At 33.2% G+C, this 15,006-nt stretch overlaps 1 protein-coding gene across 8 annotated transcripts in view; it reads left to right on the forward strand.

Moving 5' to 3' along the window:
• The window catches only part of IFT74 (intraflagellar transport 74), a 78,246-nt gene extending 64,489 nt beyond the window's left edge, over positions 1 to 13,757 (forward strand). For 2 of the 8 annotated variants that reach the window (XM_030830334.2, XM_030830335.3), the window contains exons 17-20: positions 7,353 to 7,516; positions 8,425 to 8,550; positions 12,035 to 12,095; positions 13,447 to 13,757. In XM_030830334.2, the coding sequence (XP_030686194.1) occupies positions 7,353 to 7,516; positions 8,425 to 8,550; positions 12,035 to 12,095; positions 13,447 to 13,565 (470 nt within the window). In that variant the 3' untranslated portion in view covers positions 13,566 to 13,757. Of the gene's footprint in view, positions 1 to 7,352; positions 7,517 to 7,882; positions 8,389 to 8,424; positions 8,551 to 12,034; positions 12,096 to 13,446 lie in introns of those variants that run through there. The other 6 variants (XM_070045748.1, XR_011377543.1, XR_011377542.1 and 3 more) reach the window with 6 other exon arrangements.
• Positions 13,758 to 15,006: the final 1,249 nt, after the last annotated feature.

Here is a 15,006-nt window from a genome sequence, read left to right on the forward strand (position 1 = left end):
AGTGTACAGTATAGTAGTGTTAACTATCTACACATTGTTAATGCAACAGATCTCTAGATCATATTCATCTTGCAGAACTGAAACTTATACCATTGAACAGCAGCTCCCCATTTCCTCCTCTTGAGCTCCTGCTAGCCACACTCTACTTTATATTTCTAAAAGTTTGACTATTTTAGATACCTCATATAAGTGGGATCAGGCAATATTTGCCTTTTTGTGACCAGTTTAGTTCACATCGTAATGTCCTCAAGGTTCATCTGTGTTGTGACACGTGACAGGATTTATTTTTAAGGCTGAATAATATTCTGTAGTATGTACATACCACATTTTCATTATTCATTCATTCGTTGGTGGACATTTAGGTTATTTCCACCTCTAGGCTATTGTGAAATCCTGCTGCAGTGAACATAAGTGTGCAAATATCTCTTCAAGATCCCATTTTCAGTTATTTTGGATGTATACAACTATGAGTGTTTTTACATCTTTATTTTCTTTTTTCTATAAGCTGAAGAATTTTATGTTTAATTATTTCATCTAAGAAACTTCTGTTTTGTGTTTTAGACCATAGTTTTAAATTTTTCATTTTCTAAAGTCAATACTAATTCAACAAGTTTTTGCCTCCTTTAAGCTACCTTTGTATAATGGCTGTCGAGAAACATACATTTTTTAAAAGGGTAAATATCAATACCGGGAAATGAATTCAATAATCAGGACTTTGTATTCCTTTCATACTTTTATACTTTGTGTTTACATTTCTTTTAAAAACCTAGTCTTCTCCAGAGATGTAGAATTAAAAAAGAATGAGAACTGGCTTCAATGGAGATAAAAATCTGGTTTGTTACTATGATAAGGATTTTACTGAAAGTTTCCCTTTTAAAGTTTGAATTATCTGACCCCTACAATTAATTTCATTTAGTCAGTTATTTTTAAGTGTTAATTTAAGCCAAACATATAAATTGTTTTTCTTCTCTTAATACCATCCCCCACAAGAAACTTTTTCTATCTGGAAATCACCATAAGAGGTTTATAATATTCTGGTTCATCTTTCAGAGATAATGAATTTTACATTCCCCTTTTGTGAACTGCCTCCCTTTGACCCTTGAAGTTAAAATTGGAACTCACCTGATTTTCTTAGTGTACTCTGTGCTTCTTAATGGAGCAATATCACTCCCAAGGGGGCAAAATTACTTCTTGGGGGGAGGGTAAAAAAATTTTATATACTAACTATAAAGGTGTGTGGCCCTCCAAAAGGTCACTGTACATAAACAGATAAACATCTGTAATATAAAAAATTCATGGGAGGTGACTGTGAAAACAATAGTCTACAAAAGGCTCCTTAGGGGGACAGTAATGAAAAAAAAAAGGTTAAGATACACTGATAAACTGCATGAGTAAAGAGACAAGGAACCTGTCAGCAATAGTTTTTATTTATATTTTTGGAAAGGAAGCTCCAGGGAATAAACAAATGCGCTGATGGCAGAGTATTTCAGGAACATTTCCCCAGGTCAAAGTGGTTCCTTCTGAGTTTTGCTACTATGTACACACTACTTGGTAAACTTTGCAACTTCATAGCATATCAGAAGGAACTAGTCTGCATCCTCTTCCTGTCTCTTCTCTTGGAGAAGCTTTTAGCTTTTCATGGGGTCCTGCGGTTGAAGGAAGATAAACTTTACCCTGTACCAACCAACCGTTTTCTCCCTTTCTCTAGAAAAAGCAGTATATATAGTTTAAAAATGTATTTCCCTAATATATCTTTAAATTAAACTTGTAGTTAGATTTATATAACTTTTCACCGAACAGCCAAAATATACAAAGTAAGTACATTTCCTATTTAGAGCATTGAAACACCATAAGCTTCAGTGACTTTGATTCAGCACTTTGATTCTCAACTTAACTATTTCCAACCCTAGTAGAAATATTAATCCAATAAAACAAAACCCTCAACATTTCAGTCCATATATTGGTATATCTTTTAAAATAACATATAGTCAATGTGGTTGAGTCTTAAGACTCTTTAAAGAGACAGAAGGAAATGTTCACATTTAATTATACCAACTTAGGACAAATTTGGTTGGTAACAACCTCCTTTCTTAAATCAATGTCTTTTGAAGCTTTTTTTTTTTACTATTTGGTATTTTATACTCTATGTGATTTTTGTTATATTCATAAGTAGAGAGTTGCTCGATTCTTGAACATGACATTTTTATTATAATGTCACCTTCCAGGTATATTTTAATCTTTCTGATTTCATAGGTAGAAGAGGAAGGTTTAATAATTAGCAGCTTTGTATTGATTTTTCCATTAGAGAATCTTTATAGGTAATAAAACTTAAATTTATTAAGTCCAAGTAAATTTTGCTAAATCTTACATGAAGAAACCAACTTACTTAGTCATTGCCTGCCCTGTATAAGAGAGACATCCTGGTAAGAAGGAGTGCCAAAAATCTATGTATAAACTCTAACCAAATCCTAATCTGACTACTGAAATGTGTATGCATTGAGTAGGCTTTATGGGACCTAGGAAAAAGCAGCAGCTAGAAGTTGAAAGAACTGAGTACAGAGATTTAAGATGCTACCCACTCCAAAGGAGAAAAGTTTAGAGATTTATTTAGTTCGGCAAAGTTAATTGCTTATTTATAATATATATCAGCACTTTTCAAAGGAGCAGAATGCAAAGTCTCTACAACATGTTATTTAAAATGTCCATTATAAAAATTTACACTTAGTAAATTTACTAAATTTACATTTAGTAAAAATGAAGAAAGAAGAAAATGTGAGTCAAGGGAAATCACTACACACTGAACCTGAGATAATCCAGATGTTGAAATGAAAAGAAAAAGGACTTTAAAAGTTTATAAACATATTTAAGGGCTTGAGGGAAAATAAAAGCATAAAAAATGAACAGATTGGAGAATCCCACAGAGAAATGGAAATTACAAAAAAGAACCAGGTGAAAATTCTAGAGTTGAAAATATAACTAAAATGAAAAATTCACTGACCTGAATAGAAGATTGAAGACAGCAGAAAAAAAGAATCAGTGAACTTAAAGATAAATAAATAGAAATTATCTAATCTGAAGAAGAAAAAAGAATGAACAGAGCCTAAATGACCTGTGGGACAGTTTCAAGCAGTCTAATTTACATGTAATTGGAGTCCTAGAAGGAGAGGAGGGACAGAGAATGGGGGAGAAAAGATAGTTGAAATAATGGCTGAAATTTTTCTGAAAATTTAATGAAAAACTTAATTGTACAGATCTAAGAAGCTCTTTGAACCCCAAAAAGGGTTAATGTAAAAATTCCTTACCTAAGCACATCATCATCGGACTGCTGAAATGCAGCAATAAAGAAAGAACAATAAAAGGAGCCAGAGAAAAATAATATGTATACACAGGGTACAATATATCCCACTATGAGATTAAATTTTATCATAAAAATCATTGTGAAGTTTGTATTTTACTCTGAAATATGTTACTTTAATATAAAAATCTACCCCTAAATCTAAGTAATTTAAGGAAGATGTTCATATTTGGCTTTTGACACTCTGAAATACCACTATTTTTTTGAGGGTATTCATATTCCTACTTTAAACTAGAGGAAAAGTGAAGGTAAAATGTTCTAAGATGACAATGCATCACTGTATGCCTCTACAAATAAGTAACTACAGGATGTATTGGGTTATTCCCATGCCTATCCCTGGGAACACAGAAGAGAAGAAACTGGCCAAGGCAGGTTTGAATCCAGATTTCTTCATCTAAATATACAGGATATATATTTCAATTCCATTTTAGTATCTGTTTTTGAGTTAGCTGAAATCAGATTTTATTTTGGTATCTATAAGGAAGGCAGAACAAAGGATGGGGCCTGGGGAAAGAAGCCTGAAGTAGCAAAATTGACCAAGTGTTACTGTTCCTCTTCCCACAACTCACTGTTGCTCATTGAGGCATCTTTGGATCGTAAAGTAACATTTGCTATTGTAAAATATGAACCTTTCATAAACGTGATAACAATATCACTCAGCACCAAAGCTTGACTGGCTGTTGACCTTGGGCAGTAATTACCTTTCTAAGCTTTAGTTTCCTCATATAATAAAATTTACCCTTGCCCAGAGCTATTAGGGAAAGTAAATCAGATAATATATAAAGCCAGGCACATTCCAGGTTCTCAGTAATGTTGGTTTCCTCTTAAACCTTTCTTTCTCTTTAAAAAAGAGACCTTTAAAGCCAGCATCACAAAGTTAAGAAGTCTCTGAAATAGAGAAGGTAGGTATTATATAATCCTACCAGAATGGAATATTTTTAAAAATACTGTTTTCTGATTATAAATGGAATTCATATTCATTATAGAGGATTTAGGAGATGTAAGCAAGCATAAATAAAAACTAAAAATACAATCCCACTATCAAAAGTTTATTACTATTAAAATTTTGGTATCTTTTTAGTCTTTTTTCCGTATTTTATCATATCTTGGAAAAAAATAAAAAGCCTTTTCCGAGTATTCTCTGCCCAGCTATTATCCCTCTCTTTCAAAGGTTTCACAGTCAAATTTCTTAAAACCTTCCTCTCACTCTTGATTCCATTTCTTTCTGTGAAATCTGTTCTCAGAAGATACATCCAGGTTCTCCTGGTCAGTAAATTCAACACATATTTTGCCATCTTTTTCTTTTAATCTCTAAGTAATATTCTGTACTACAAACCACTTCTTTATTCTTGAAATATCTTTTCCCCATGACTTCTGATTTTTCTCTTATTTCTTTGGTCATTTCTTATTCTATATGGATCCTTCATGTTAATTTATTCTTTAAAAATTTGGTATTCTTATAGGTGCAGTCATGAATCCTTTTCTGTTGATGATTTGAACCACTCCCATTGTTTCAGGTGCCATCTCTATGCTGGTGGTTTCAGAATCTGTATCTTCAGAGCTCACATTTTTCCCTCTGGGCTTTAGACCCATATTTCTATATATGGACATCTTTACTTATCTCTGTTTGGATGTTTCTGAGGTATCTCAAACTCAACAAATCCTAAATCGACTTCAGTGTATCATAAATCCCTCCAACAGACAAAAATTTATATGTCCCTCTGCTTACCCTCCCATACGCTCATTTATTCAAGTTGGAAACGGGATTCCGCATTTTCTCTCGCTCAACTACTGTATCCGGTTGATTGCCTGTTTTGTTAATCCTAAATGCCTAATCTTTTTTGAGTCCCTCCAGATCTCTCCTGCACTGTTTCTTCATTTATTTTTATCTGACATAACTGTATATTTTATATATATAGGCTTTTTCCACTGGAATATAAGTTCTTTGTTTGTTGCTATATTCCCCATGCCTTTCTATTTGCCTGGCACATAGAAAGCATTTATTTAATAAATACTGGGTTTTTTTAAAGATTTTTTTTGATGTGGACCATTTTTAAAGTCTTTATTGAATTTGTTACAATATTGCTTCTGTTTTATGTTTTGGTGATGCATGTGGGATCTTAGCTCCATTACCAGGGATCTAACCTGCACCCCCTGCACTGGAAGGTGAAGTCTTAACCACTGGACTGCCAGGGAAGTCCCTAAATATTGTTTAATGAAAAAAAAATCCCCACCAGTCTAAGATTTCTTGCCTAGATCACCGAATCAACACTTAACTGGTGTTCCTGCACATAGTTATGCTATTTCGATTAATTGTCCACATGGCAACTAGAGAGAACTTTCTAAAATTTAATTATGTTACTCTCTGATTTGAAACTCATTGATGACTTGCCACAGCCCTTAGCATAAAGTCCCAACTCCCTGTCTTGACTTAAGCCCTTCATGAACTGAAATCCTTCAATTTTTCAGTTTTCTCTCCTACCACCATCCACTTTGAACTTTGGGTTCTAGTCATACTTCTCTTATTTGTGCAAAGGTACCATGCTTTCTTACCTCTAGACTTTTAGACTTTACCTCATGCTTTCTTACCTCTAGACATTTTTGCACATGTTGATTATTTTCTCTGGAACACTCACTTTTTCCTTTGTGTGGTTGATTCCTAATCCTTAATGCCTTAGTTAAAAGGCATGTCTTCAGAGAATTCTTTTGACCAATGCCACATGTTCTGTGGTACCCTGTATTACTCTTTTCATAGTAGTTATCCAGTTTACTGTAAGTGCTTATTTAATTTCCTAATTTAACCTCTAGAATATAGCTCCTCGAGTGAAAACAATGATGTCTCTGTTGATTTCCATTATATCCTCAGCACCTGGCACATAGTAGATGCTCAATACTTTTGAAAGAAAGAATCGCGCACACACATACACACACACATGGGCAATTTTCATTATTTATGGAGTCTGTATTTGTAAACTTGCTCTCTCACTGAAATTAATTTGTAACCCCAAATTCATATTTGCAGCACTTTCATGGTCATTTGTGAACACACGCAGAGGTGAAAAATTGGAATTCAAATTTGAAAAATTTGAATGCTCGAGTTCCCAGTGGAGGTTGATTAAGGCAGCACTATGCCTTCCTGCATTAGTTCTCATACTATAAACAAGTATCCTTTTCATGGTATATTATTTAATGTCACTTTTTTTTTTTTAACCACACTTTTGTGTGTTTTTGCTAGTGCTTTTGCTATTCAAAATGGCTCCCAAGTATAGTGCTGAAGTGTTGGCTAGTGTTCCTAAGCGCAAGGCTGTGATGTGCCTTACAGAGAAAATATGTCAGTTATATAAGCTTCACTGAGGCATAAGTTGGCCTTGAGTTCAATGTTAACAAATCAATAATATATATTAAATAACATATTTAAAGAGAAACATACATAAAACAAGGTTATGTATTAGTTTGATGATAAAAGTATCATCAAAGTTGATAAAAGTATCGTAACCAGAGACTCACAGAAACCTAATCCTGTATTTCCCATAGGAGTTCAGTATTTGCTAACTCAGTGTTTACAATGACTTTTCGGAATATAACTACCACAAATAATGAGAACTGACTATATATGTACTTAAAAAATTTTGCTCATAACGTTTCATAACTTGCTTTTTTCTCCACATAACTGTGTGTATATGTCATGCACATATTAAAAATGATGAATCTTTATCTCATGTATTATTAAGTAAGAAAAAGAACTATGTGTGTTCTTACATGTTTGTATGAGAATGGAGACAAATGTGATTAATGTACATCGGTTTATGTTGGTTACCTGGGGGGTAAGTAATTTTTTAAAAATTTATCTTTGTATTGTCTCACTAGTTGCAGTGAATGCATGTTTCTTGTGCAGATACTCTTGTAAAAAAATGCATGATTTTTAATGATTGCATTTCCTTTTGTGTAAGGAATAAAATTTCGACTAATTATGGCCTTGAATCTTCCTGCGTTTCAGATAGTCAGCGTCTACAGTTGGATCTACAAAAAATGGAGCTACTGGAAAGTAAAATGACTGAGGAACAACAGTCTCTAAAAAGCAAAATTAAGCAAATGATAACTGATCTGGAAACATATAATGATTTGCCAGCTTTAAAATCATCAGGTGAAGAAAAGAAAAAGGTAAATGGTAACCGTTCTATGAAATTGTCATTCAAGTTGGTTTTTTCTTGATTAAATTTAATAATATATGTATTTTTAAAAATTTATTATTTTCAATTGACTATTTGATATATAATCTAAGAAAAAATAAAGAAGTTTACATATATAGTAGGAATTTAGAGTGATTTAAGTTTCAAAACAAAAGACAAACATTGAAAAGCAAGTAATAGTGTACTTCAAATATAAACTTTGTTAAATGCAAATTTGATAACGATATTTCTGTACTTAAGACTTCTCAGTGGCTTTTCATTGCCATTTACATTAATTTAAAGTAAATCTGGGACTTCCCTGGTGGTGCAGTGGTTAAGAATCCACCTGCCAATACAGGGGACACAGGTTTGAGCCCTGATCAGTGAAGATCCCACATGCCGCAGAGCAGCTAAGCCCGTGCGCCACAACTACTGAGCCTGTGCTCTGGAGCCCGCAAGCCACCACTACTGAAGCCCGCACGCCTAGAGCCCGTGGTCTGCAACAAGAGAAGCCACCGCAAAGAGAAGGCCGTGCATCGCAACAAAGAGTAGCCCCCGCTCTCTGCAACTAGAGAAAGCCCGCGCGCAGCAAGGACGACCCAATGCAGCCAAAAATAAATAAATTAAATAAATAAATTTACAAAAAAATTTTAAAATAAAGTAAATCTGGTGGAGTACAAACACATATGACAGCCCTAATAAGTTATTATTAATATAGTTAATATTAATTTAGCTTATTATCATTAAAAGGATATTTTTACAAACAGCTTTTAGAGTAATTATAGCCTTGGTAGAATTTTATCAGAATATTATTGAAATTGTTTAAGTCAAATGCTGTTTATATTGGTTTACTAGGTATCTGCTAAAGCCTGTTACTTACTTCTGTTTGGATCTATCTAGAAATTGCATCAGGAGAGAACAGTATTATCAACCCGCAGAAATGCCTTTAAAAAACTAATTCAGAAACTAAACACAGAATATGAGACACTAAAAACACAATTGCAAGAAAACGAGACACATTCTCAGGTAAAAAGAAAAAAATAAGACTGAAATTCATTCTGTTTTTAGGCTATCTGGCCTGTTCTCTTGATCTATATTTTCACTCCCAAAGCAATCCATTCCCTTTTTTTTTTCACCTGCTTTATTTACCGTCCAGATTTTCTGGCTTTGAAGATAACTAGATTCTGTATAGTCTCCACTCAGAATGAATTTACTCCTGCTTTCCTGACTTCTGTAAACTTATATCGAAGGCCAACTCTATGCTAGGCACTGTTCTGGGCACAGCCATTATGGTAATGGCTTTTAAAAATTTCAAAAGTAAAGTTTTTAATGCAGAAACTTTGCTAATACATAAATGCTGCAGATAACAAAAATGAGCCGTAATGACTAATATCCCACCACCCAGGAGATGATTCTGTGTATATGAAGACAGATATTTCTAGTCTATATTTCTATGTTATGTGTACACTTAGTTTATACATGTACATACGTACACATTTATTTCTGTATATTTATAGAAATGGTACCATATTGTACCTATTATTTGGAAACTTGTTTTTCATTATTAACTATACATCATAAATACTTTCCCTTGTCAGTAGATTTTGTAAAAATATGATTCTATATAATATTTGACTATATGGATATAGCATAATTTACTGAGTCAATTCCAAATTGTTGGACATTTAGGTTATTTCTTGTTTTCAAACTATTCAAATAATGCTATAAAGAGCAGTAATGTTCTTGAATTTCTTTATTTACATCTCTGATTATTACACAGGATGCATAGACAAGCCCCCTTTTCATATCACTCATCCTGTTGATGATTACCTGAACAAGGTCTAAGGTCTTCTGCATTGAGAGCTCTTTCTAAGGGCAGAAATGATGTCTCTTTCCCTCACTTTCTTCCCAGCACTGTGCTAGTGGTTGGCACATAATAGGTGTTCAATAAGTATTTGTTGGAGGATTAAATGAAGCATGCGTGTCATATACAAAATCAGTAATTGTGGTCTGATAAAGGTTGGTCATTCTCACATCTAATTATCTACATTAGCAATTTGCAACTATGATTTATTAATGCTAAATGTGTTAAATTTTTTCTTCCTTCGTGTAGTAATATGATGATGATGATAGACAACCATCATTAACATTTTGGTATAATATCCTTGTAAATTTTTTTTCCTTTGCAGTTATACACCCTTAATTATATTGATTTTTACAAATAATGAAATCATTCTATGCATATGCTCTTTAAGCAATTGTTTTCTTAAGTGTTTTCAAGCGCTTTTTTTGATGATATTTTTATGGCATCAGCTATTTCATTGCGTGGATGTACCATTTAAAAAAAAGACAAACCTTATATTCTTCTTGAAAGGGGTGGACTCTCATCAGAGTTTGCCACAACTACTAAAAACTTAGAAGTCACTAATTTACATATTTCAAATTTATTCGTCAGTTACTCTGTCTCTACTTTGTAATATACAGGCCTGGATATAGACTTGTGAATAGCAAAATTATCCTAGTCTGTTTAGAGTGGGAATGGATACTGGAGAAGAAACATAAGAAAAAGTTTATGAGGCCATTGTCTTATGTTTCATAGGAAAAAATACTGATATTTCATATGGATTTTTGACCCTCCTCTTCCACTGAATGGATGATTTAAAGAGGAAAACATTTGACAAACACAATTTCTTAGAGCCAGTCAGTGGCTACCTCATTTATTCCCACATTAAGTACTAATCTTATTCGTAACCCCACGTACAGGAATTTGTAACATAAACCACAACTTACAATGCTTCTCTGTATTATTTGTTGCCTTTTGTGAATCCCAACTGTTTGAATCACATCCTGGTCTCCCTATCTTTTGCAGTTATTTACTCAAAAACTGGCTTTTGAGATCTGTAATTTATACAATAGACCTTTTTTTTTTGAGTGGTTATTGATTTGAAATCATTTAAACACATTTATATTGGAACAAACTGTAAAACTCCTAGAAATCATAGGGGAAAAGCTCCTTGACATTAGTCTTGGCAACAAGTTTTTTATTATAACACGAAAAGCACAAACGACAGAGGCAGAAATAAATAAGTGGATCCACATCAAACTAAAAAGTTTCTACACAGCAAATGAAACAACAAAATGAAAAAGCAGGATAAGAGTAAATATTTGCAAGTTATATGTCTCATAAGGGGTTAATATCCAAAACATATAAAGAACTCATAACAGACTTGTAAAATAAGTTGTAGGGAGAAAAAGACAGATGTGTGCTTCATAACATCCTTGGAGCTTTAAAGGCAAGTAACTGAAATAGATGTATAATATAGAAGGAATTTGACCATCTGACACAGTGTTGCTTTTATATCATTATTCATGTAGCACTTAAGGGGTCTGCTGCATTATAAGGCCACCCCTTTGTATGAAACAAAGAGGAAAAATTTGGTACTTGACTTTGCAAAAGGTTATTAGAGATTTATTGTCAAAAAGTGCTGACTGCTTCCTTAAGTCCATCTTAACTTCAAGGTTCTATCAGGGGAAGCTAGATCTGATTTAGTAGCATTAAGTCACAGCACATACAGTTCATATAATTAATTAGTTATGATTCATCCTAATATCTAGATTTATCTCTTTGGAGGAAACAATGGGATGGATGCTACATTAAGACTGAACTTATGCCCTGAAAATAATTTTAACATGAGATTAGAAAGAAATATTAATAATGCTGTTTCAATTATCAGATTTTTTAAAATGATTATTACTTCTTGGAAATGTCCAGGCAGAACATTATTTTAATGTTTCATTTTTCAGACTGTCCTTTGTTTAGGAAAAAAACTATGTGCATCTTAAAAAAGAAAGACCAAAGCCCAGAGTTACAAGGTTAATTAAATCAGAAAAACAATTTAATTCTATAACAGTAAAATTGTCTTTGGAGGAAGCAACCATCAATATAATATCCACATTAGCTTCCTGTTGATGCAGAAATTATTGTAACAGTGCCAGCTTTTTACCAGCCCTCTTATAATCTTCACACTGCAGCTCAGCTCTTATCACAGCCTGTGGAATTAGACAGGAAATTTAGCCCTGGAAATAAGGAAGTTTCTCCTATATAGCTGAACCTTTGCAGTATTAGAATATATAGTACTTTTGTGACATTAGACCTTCAGGTTTCAAGGAGAGATTCCTATCATGTCCCATTCTTCTGTTTTAAGTTCTTTTAGGAAAGGGAAAAATCATAAATTGTCTTTCAGTTGGTATGTTCATTGGTATAATAAATAATTTCCAATTAAAGTAAACAGAGTAAACCTGTTGTCAAATTCAGCATTGTATTTATTATTGTATTACTGTTATTTAATTTTTTTAAATTCCTTTTTTGTCTATCATGGCTTTATCTCAATAAAATGCAGGGAGTTGAAAAGATTTAAAATTGGGGGTGTTTTTTTTCTTATCATCTCAAAGGGGTGTATAATTGTTTTGAATATGGGCACTGGTTAACATTTTTCTTTTGTGTTTTTAGCTTACAAATTTGGAGAGGAAGTGGCAACACCATGAGCAAAATAATTTTGTGATGAAAGAATGTATCCTTTAAAAAACTGCGAATGAGCTTGACTGAATGATTTTTTTAGGAATTTCTTTAAAGACTGAAATGAAATTCAGTTCAACATCAAATACCTAATATGTACAAAACACTGGCTAAACTATGTGGGAAATAAATGAATAAGACTTAGTTTCCATTCTATGATTTTGTGTGTGTGTGTGTGTGTGTGTGTGTATACACCAAACTAATAGAAAGCAGACTGTACAAAGCCATAGTGCAGCATAGTGATTAAGTGTACAGGTTTTAGAGTCAGGAGATCTAATTTTAAATATTGACTCTACTACTTATAGGTTATGGACTTTGGACAGTTTACTTAATTGTTTAAACCTCAATTTTATCATCTCAAATACAGTTAATACTTCCTTCTCATAGAGTTGTTGGGAGAATTACATATAACCATATATATGTATATGTATTATGCATGTACGTATGTATGTATAGTCATTTGTTGTTACTTATAATGCTGTACCTTGGATATCTGGGCAGCAAAGGGAGAGATAAACCAAGTAGTATCATGAGAAATTTGACCTTCGAACTCATCTGTGTTTCAGCCAATTCAGCTTCATCTACCAAGATAAGTACTTATGTCCCATCTTATTTCTATCAAGATAGTTCTTATATTCAGTCTTCTTGCTTGTCTTTTTTATGGACATAGAAGGAAGCAGCTGCTGAGGACAAGTATTGTGGAGTTGTAAGAAACATTTCCCCAAAGGTTGTTTCCTAGTCCCCTTTTGACCTATTTACGGACATCTCTGCTTAGAGAACTAGATCCTGACTCACTGGTTGCATAGATTCTCCTCTAGGACACTACTGAACATCAGCTCAGGGCAGCATGGACCCCAGCTTACCTCCAGATGAGATGCTTTAAGGGCTTTATTCCCAGGGGGTGTGCAACTTATTTTAAAAGCAGAAGATTCCCATTCACAGTATGATAAAGTCCAGAATTCTGGTTTTGTGCAACATAAAGTAGGTGATTTTGAAACAGAGTGAAGTCTAGAGACCTGCCTGAAATCCTGTGTAGTACTTTAAAGGACAATTCTTCTGAACATTGAGTTGTTCTGTGGCCAGATTAAGATTGAGATGAATGAAATGTTAAGTCTAAAAAAGATTTTATACCATAGGTGAACTTTTTTGAAACAAGTTTTGCCTGGCCTTTTAGGTTTCAATTGATGCTTAATCTGTTTTTTTTTAATAACTATTCTAATTGTGCTTTTTTGTGCCATCTTCAGTTTTCAATAAGAAAAATACTAGTACAATTTGGGTCCTTTCTGGGTCACAAAATTAGATTAATATTTGTTTTGATACTGTTTCCCCTTAACTCATGTAATTAGTCATAGCAACCAAGAGTCAAGAGAGTGATTACCAGCCAATTATGAAGAATGTGACCAAGCAGATTGCAGAGTATAATAAAACCATCATGGATGCTCTACATAGCATGAGCAGAAACTGAGTCTGAACCAACTACAAGTCTCTATAGAAATATCCTTTTGCTGCTAAACTTCATACATGCCGGCTGAAAAATAATAGCTTACCCTTGAATAGTTTTACCTAAAATTTTTGAATGTTACAATTTTTGTGGCCTCTTTGAAGTGTGAAATTTTAAATAGTATAATAGTTAAATAAATAGTTTACTTATAAAAAAGTATCGTCTCCTTTTATACTTGTATTTGTTTTGCGTGGGTGATAAAATGTCTCAAAGAACCAGGAGAAAAACAAACTAAAAGTGGCCATTGTTACTTATTTAGTTGGTATAATACATCTATGGCAGCACATGAGATCATCTTTTCATATGTCAAGCCTAGGAGGGGTGTGTGGAGTATGATTCTGATTTAGCACTTATCAACCTTGCCAATTTTTGCTTCTAGAAAAAGTAAGAATAGAAGGGAGATATTTAGTTTTGAGCTTTACTTCTCAAATAGGGTATATTTGATGTGTTTTAAGACATATAAAGTCACATGTAAATATATAACTTTTTATATATCAGTTATTCCTAAAGATTTCGAATTAAGACTTTTAATCTTTACATTTTTAAAATACTTTCTCACATGTAAATATTTGCTAGGAAAAACATGAAATTTAAAAGAAATGTTGTACTTATGGCCGGCTCTTCTGGACTATGGCTACTGCTGTTCATTTCCACCCTGGAGTATACATTCACTCTTTAGTACTATAGGAGGACTTAAGTAGATTAATTTATAAGCATTGCTAGAACATTTGAAAGGAAAAGGTGGAAGGAGTAGAATTGTGTTATAGGAATCTGGGAGACATTATGGTAACTAAAGATGTATCCTCTCTTTTGGGCAGGAATGAGTCACCTTGCATATGCACCAGCATAAAATATTCCTTAAAACTATCCTTCCTTCGCTCTGATATCATGTTCATCAAGTTATTCTTCTTCTCAGTATTCATGAAACACAAGCATATTAGTTTCTTTTTTAAAAGGCTTTATTGAGATACAATTTATATACGAAAAAATACCCATGCATGTTGCTTTCTTGAAGTAAATATTTATCATTAAATTATTCAACTTTAGTTCTGTGTGAGTTTAGGTAGAGGGGTGAACATTGTTGAGTTTGATTAATTCTGAATTACTAGTATGGCTGAAGATCTTGCACAGTGATAAGTTCATTTAGGTGGCATTCATAAAGTGTGCTCTTCAGATCCTGAGCTCCTCAGATTTTTAATAGGTGTTATACCACCAAAGGATTCATAGTCAAAGGAATTTGGGAAACATTATTTGAAACAAAGGTAAATTGTTTTCTTTCTTCTTGACTGCTCAGAACCCTTAATGTGCTAATGTGCAATAAGTTCAAGAAGAGTATATACTATTAATATTAGGGTCTTTATTTCTGAGTAGTGGGATTGTGGGTCTTTTCATCTTCGTTGGACTT

The sequence above is a fragment of the Globicephala melas genome, chromosome 6 (assembly GCF_963455315.2).
Source record: "Globicephala melas chromosome 6, mGloMel1.2, whole genome shotgun sequence".
NCBI classification, from domain to species: domain Eukaryota; kingdom Metazoa; phylum Chordata; class Mammalia; order Artiodactyla; family Delphinidae; genus Globicephala; species Globicephala melas.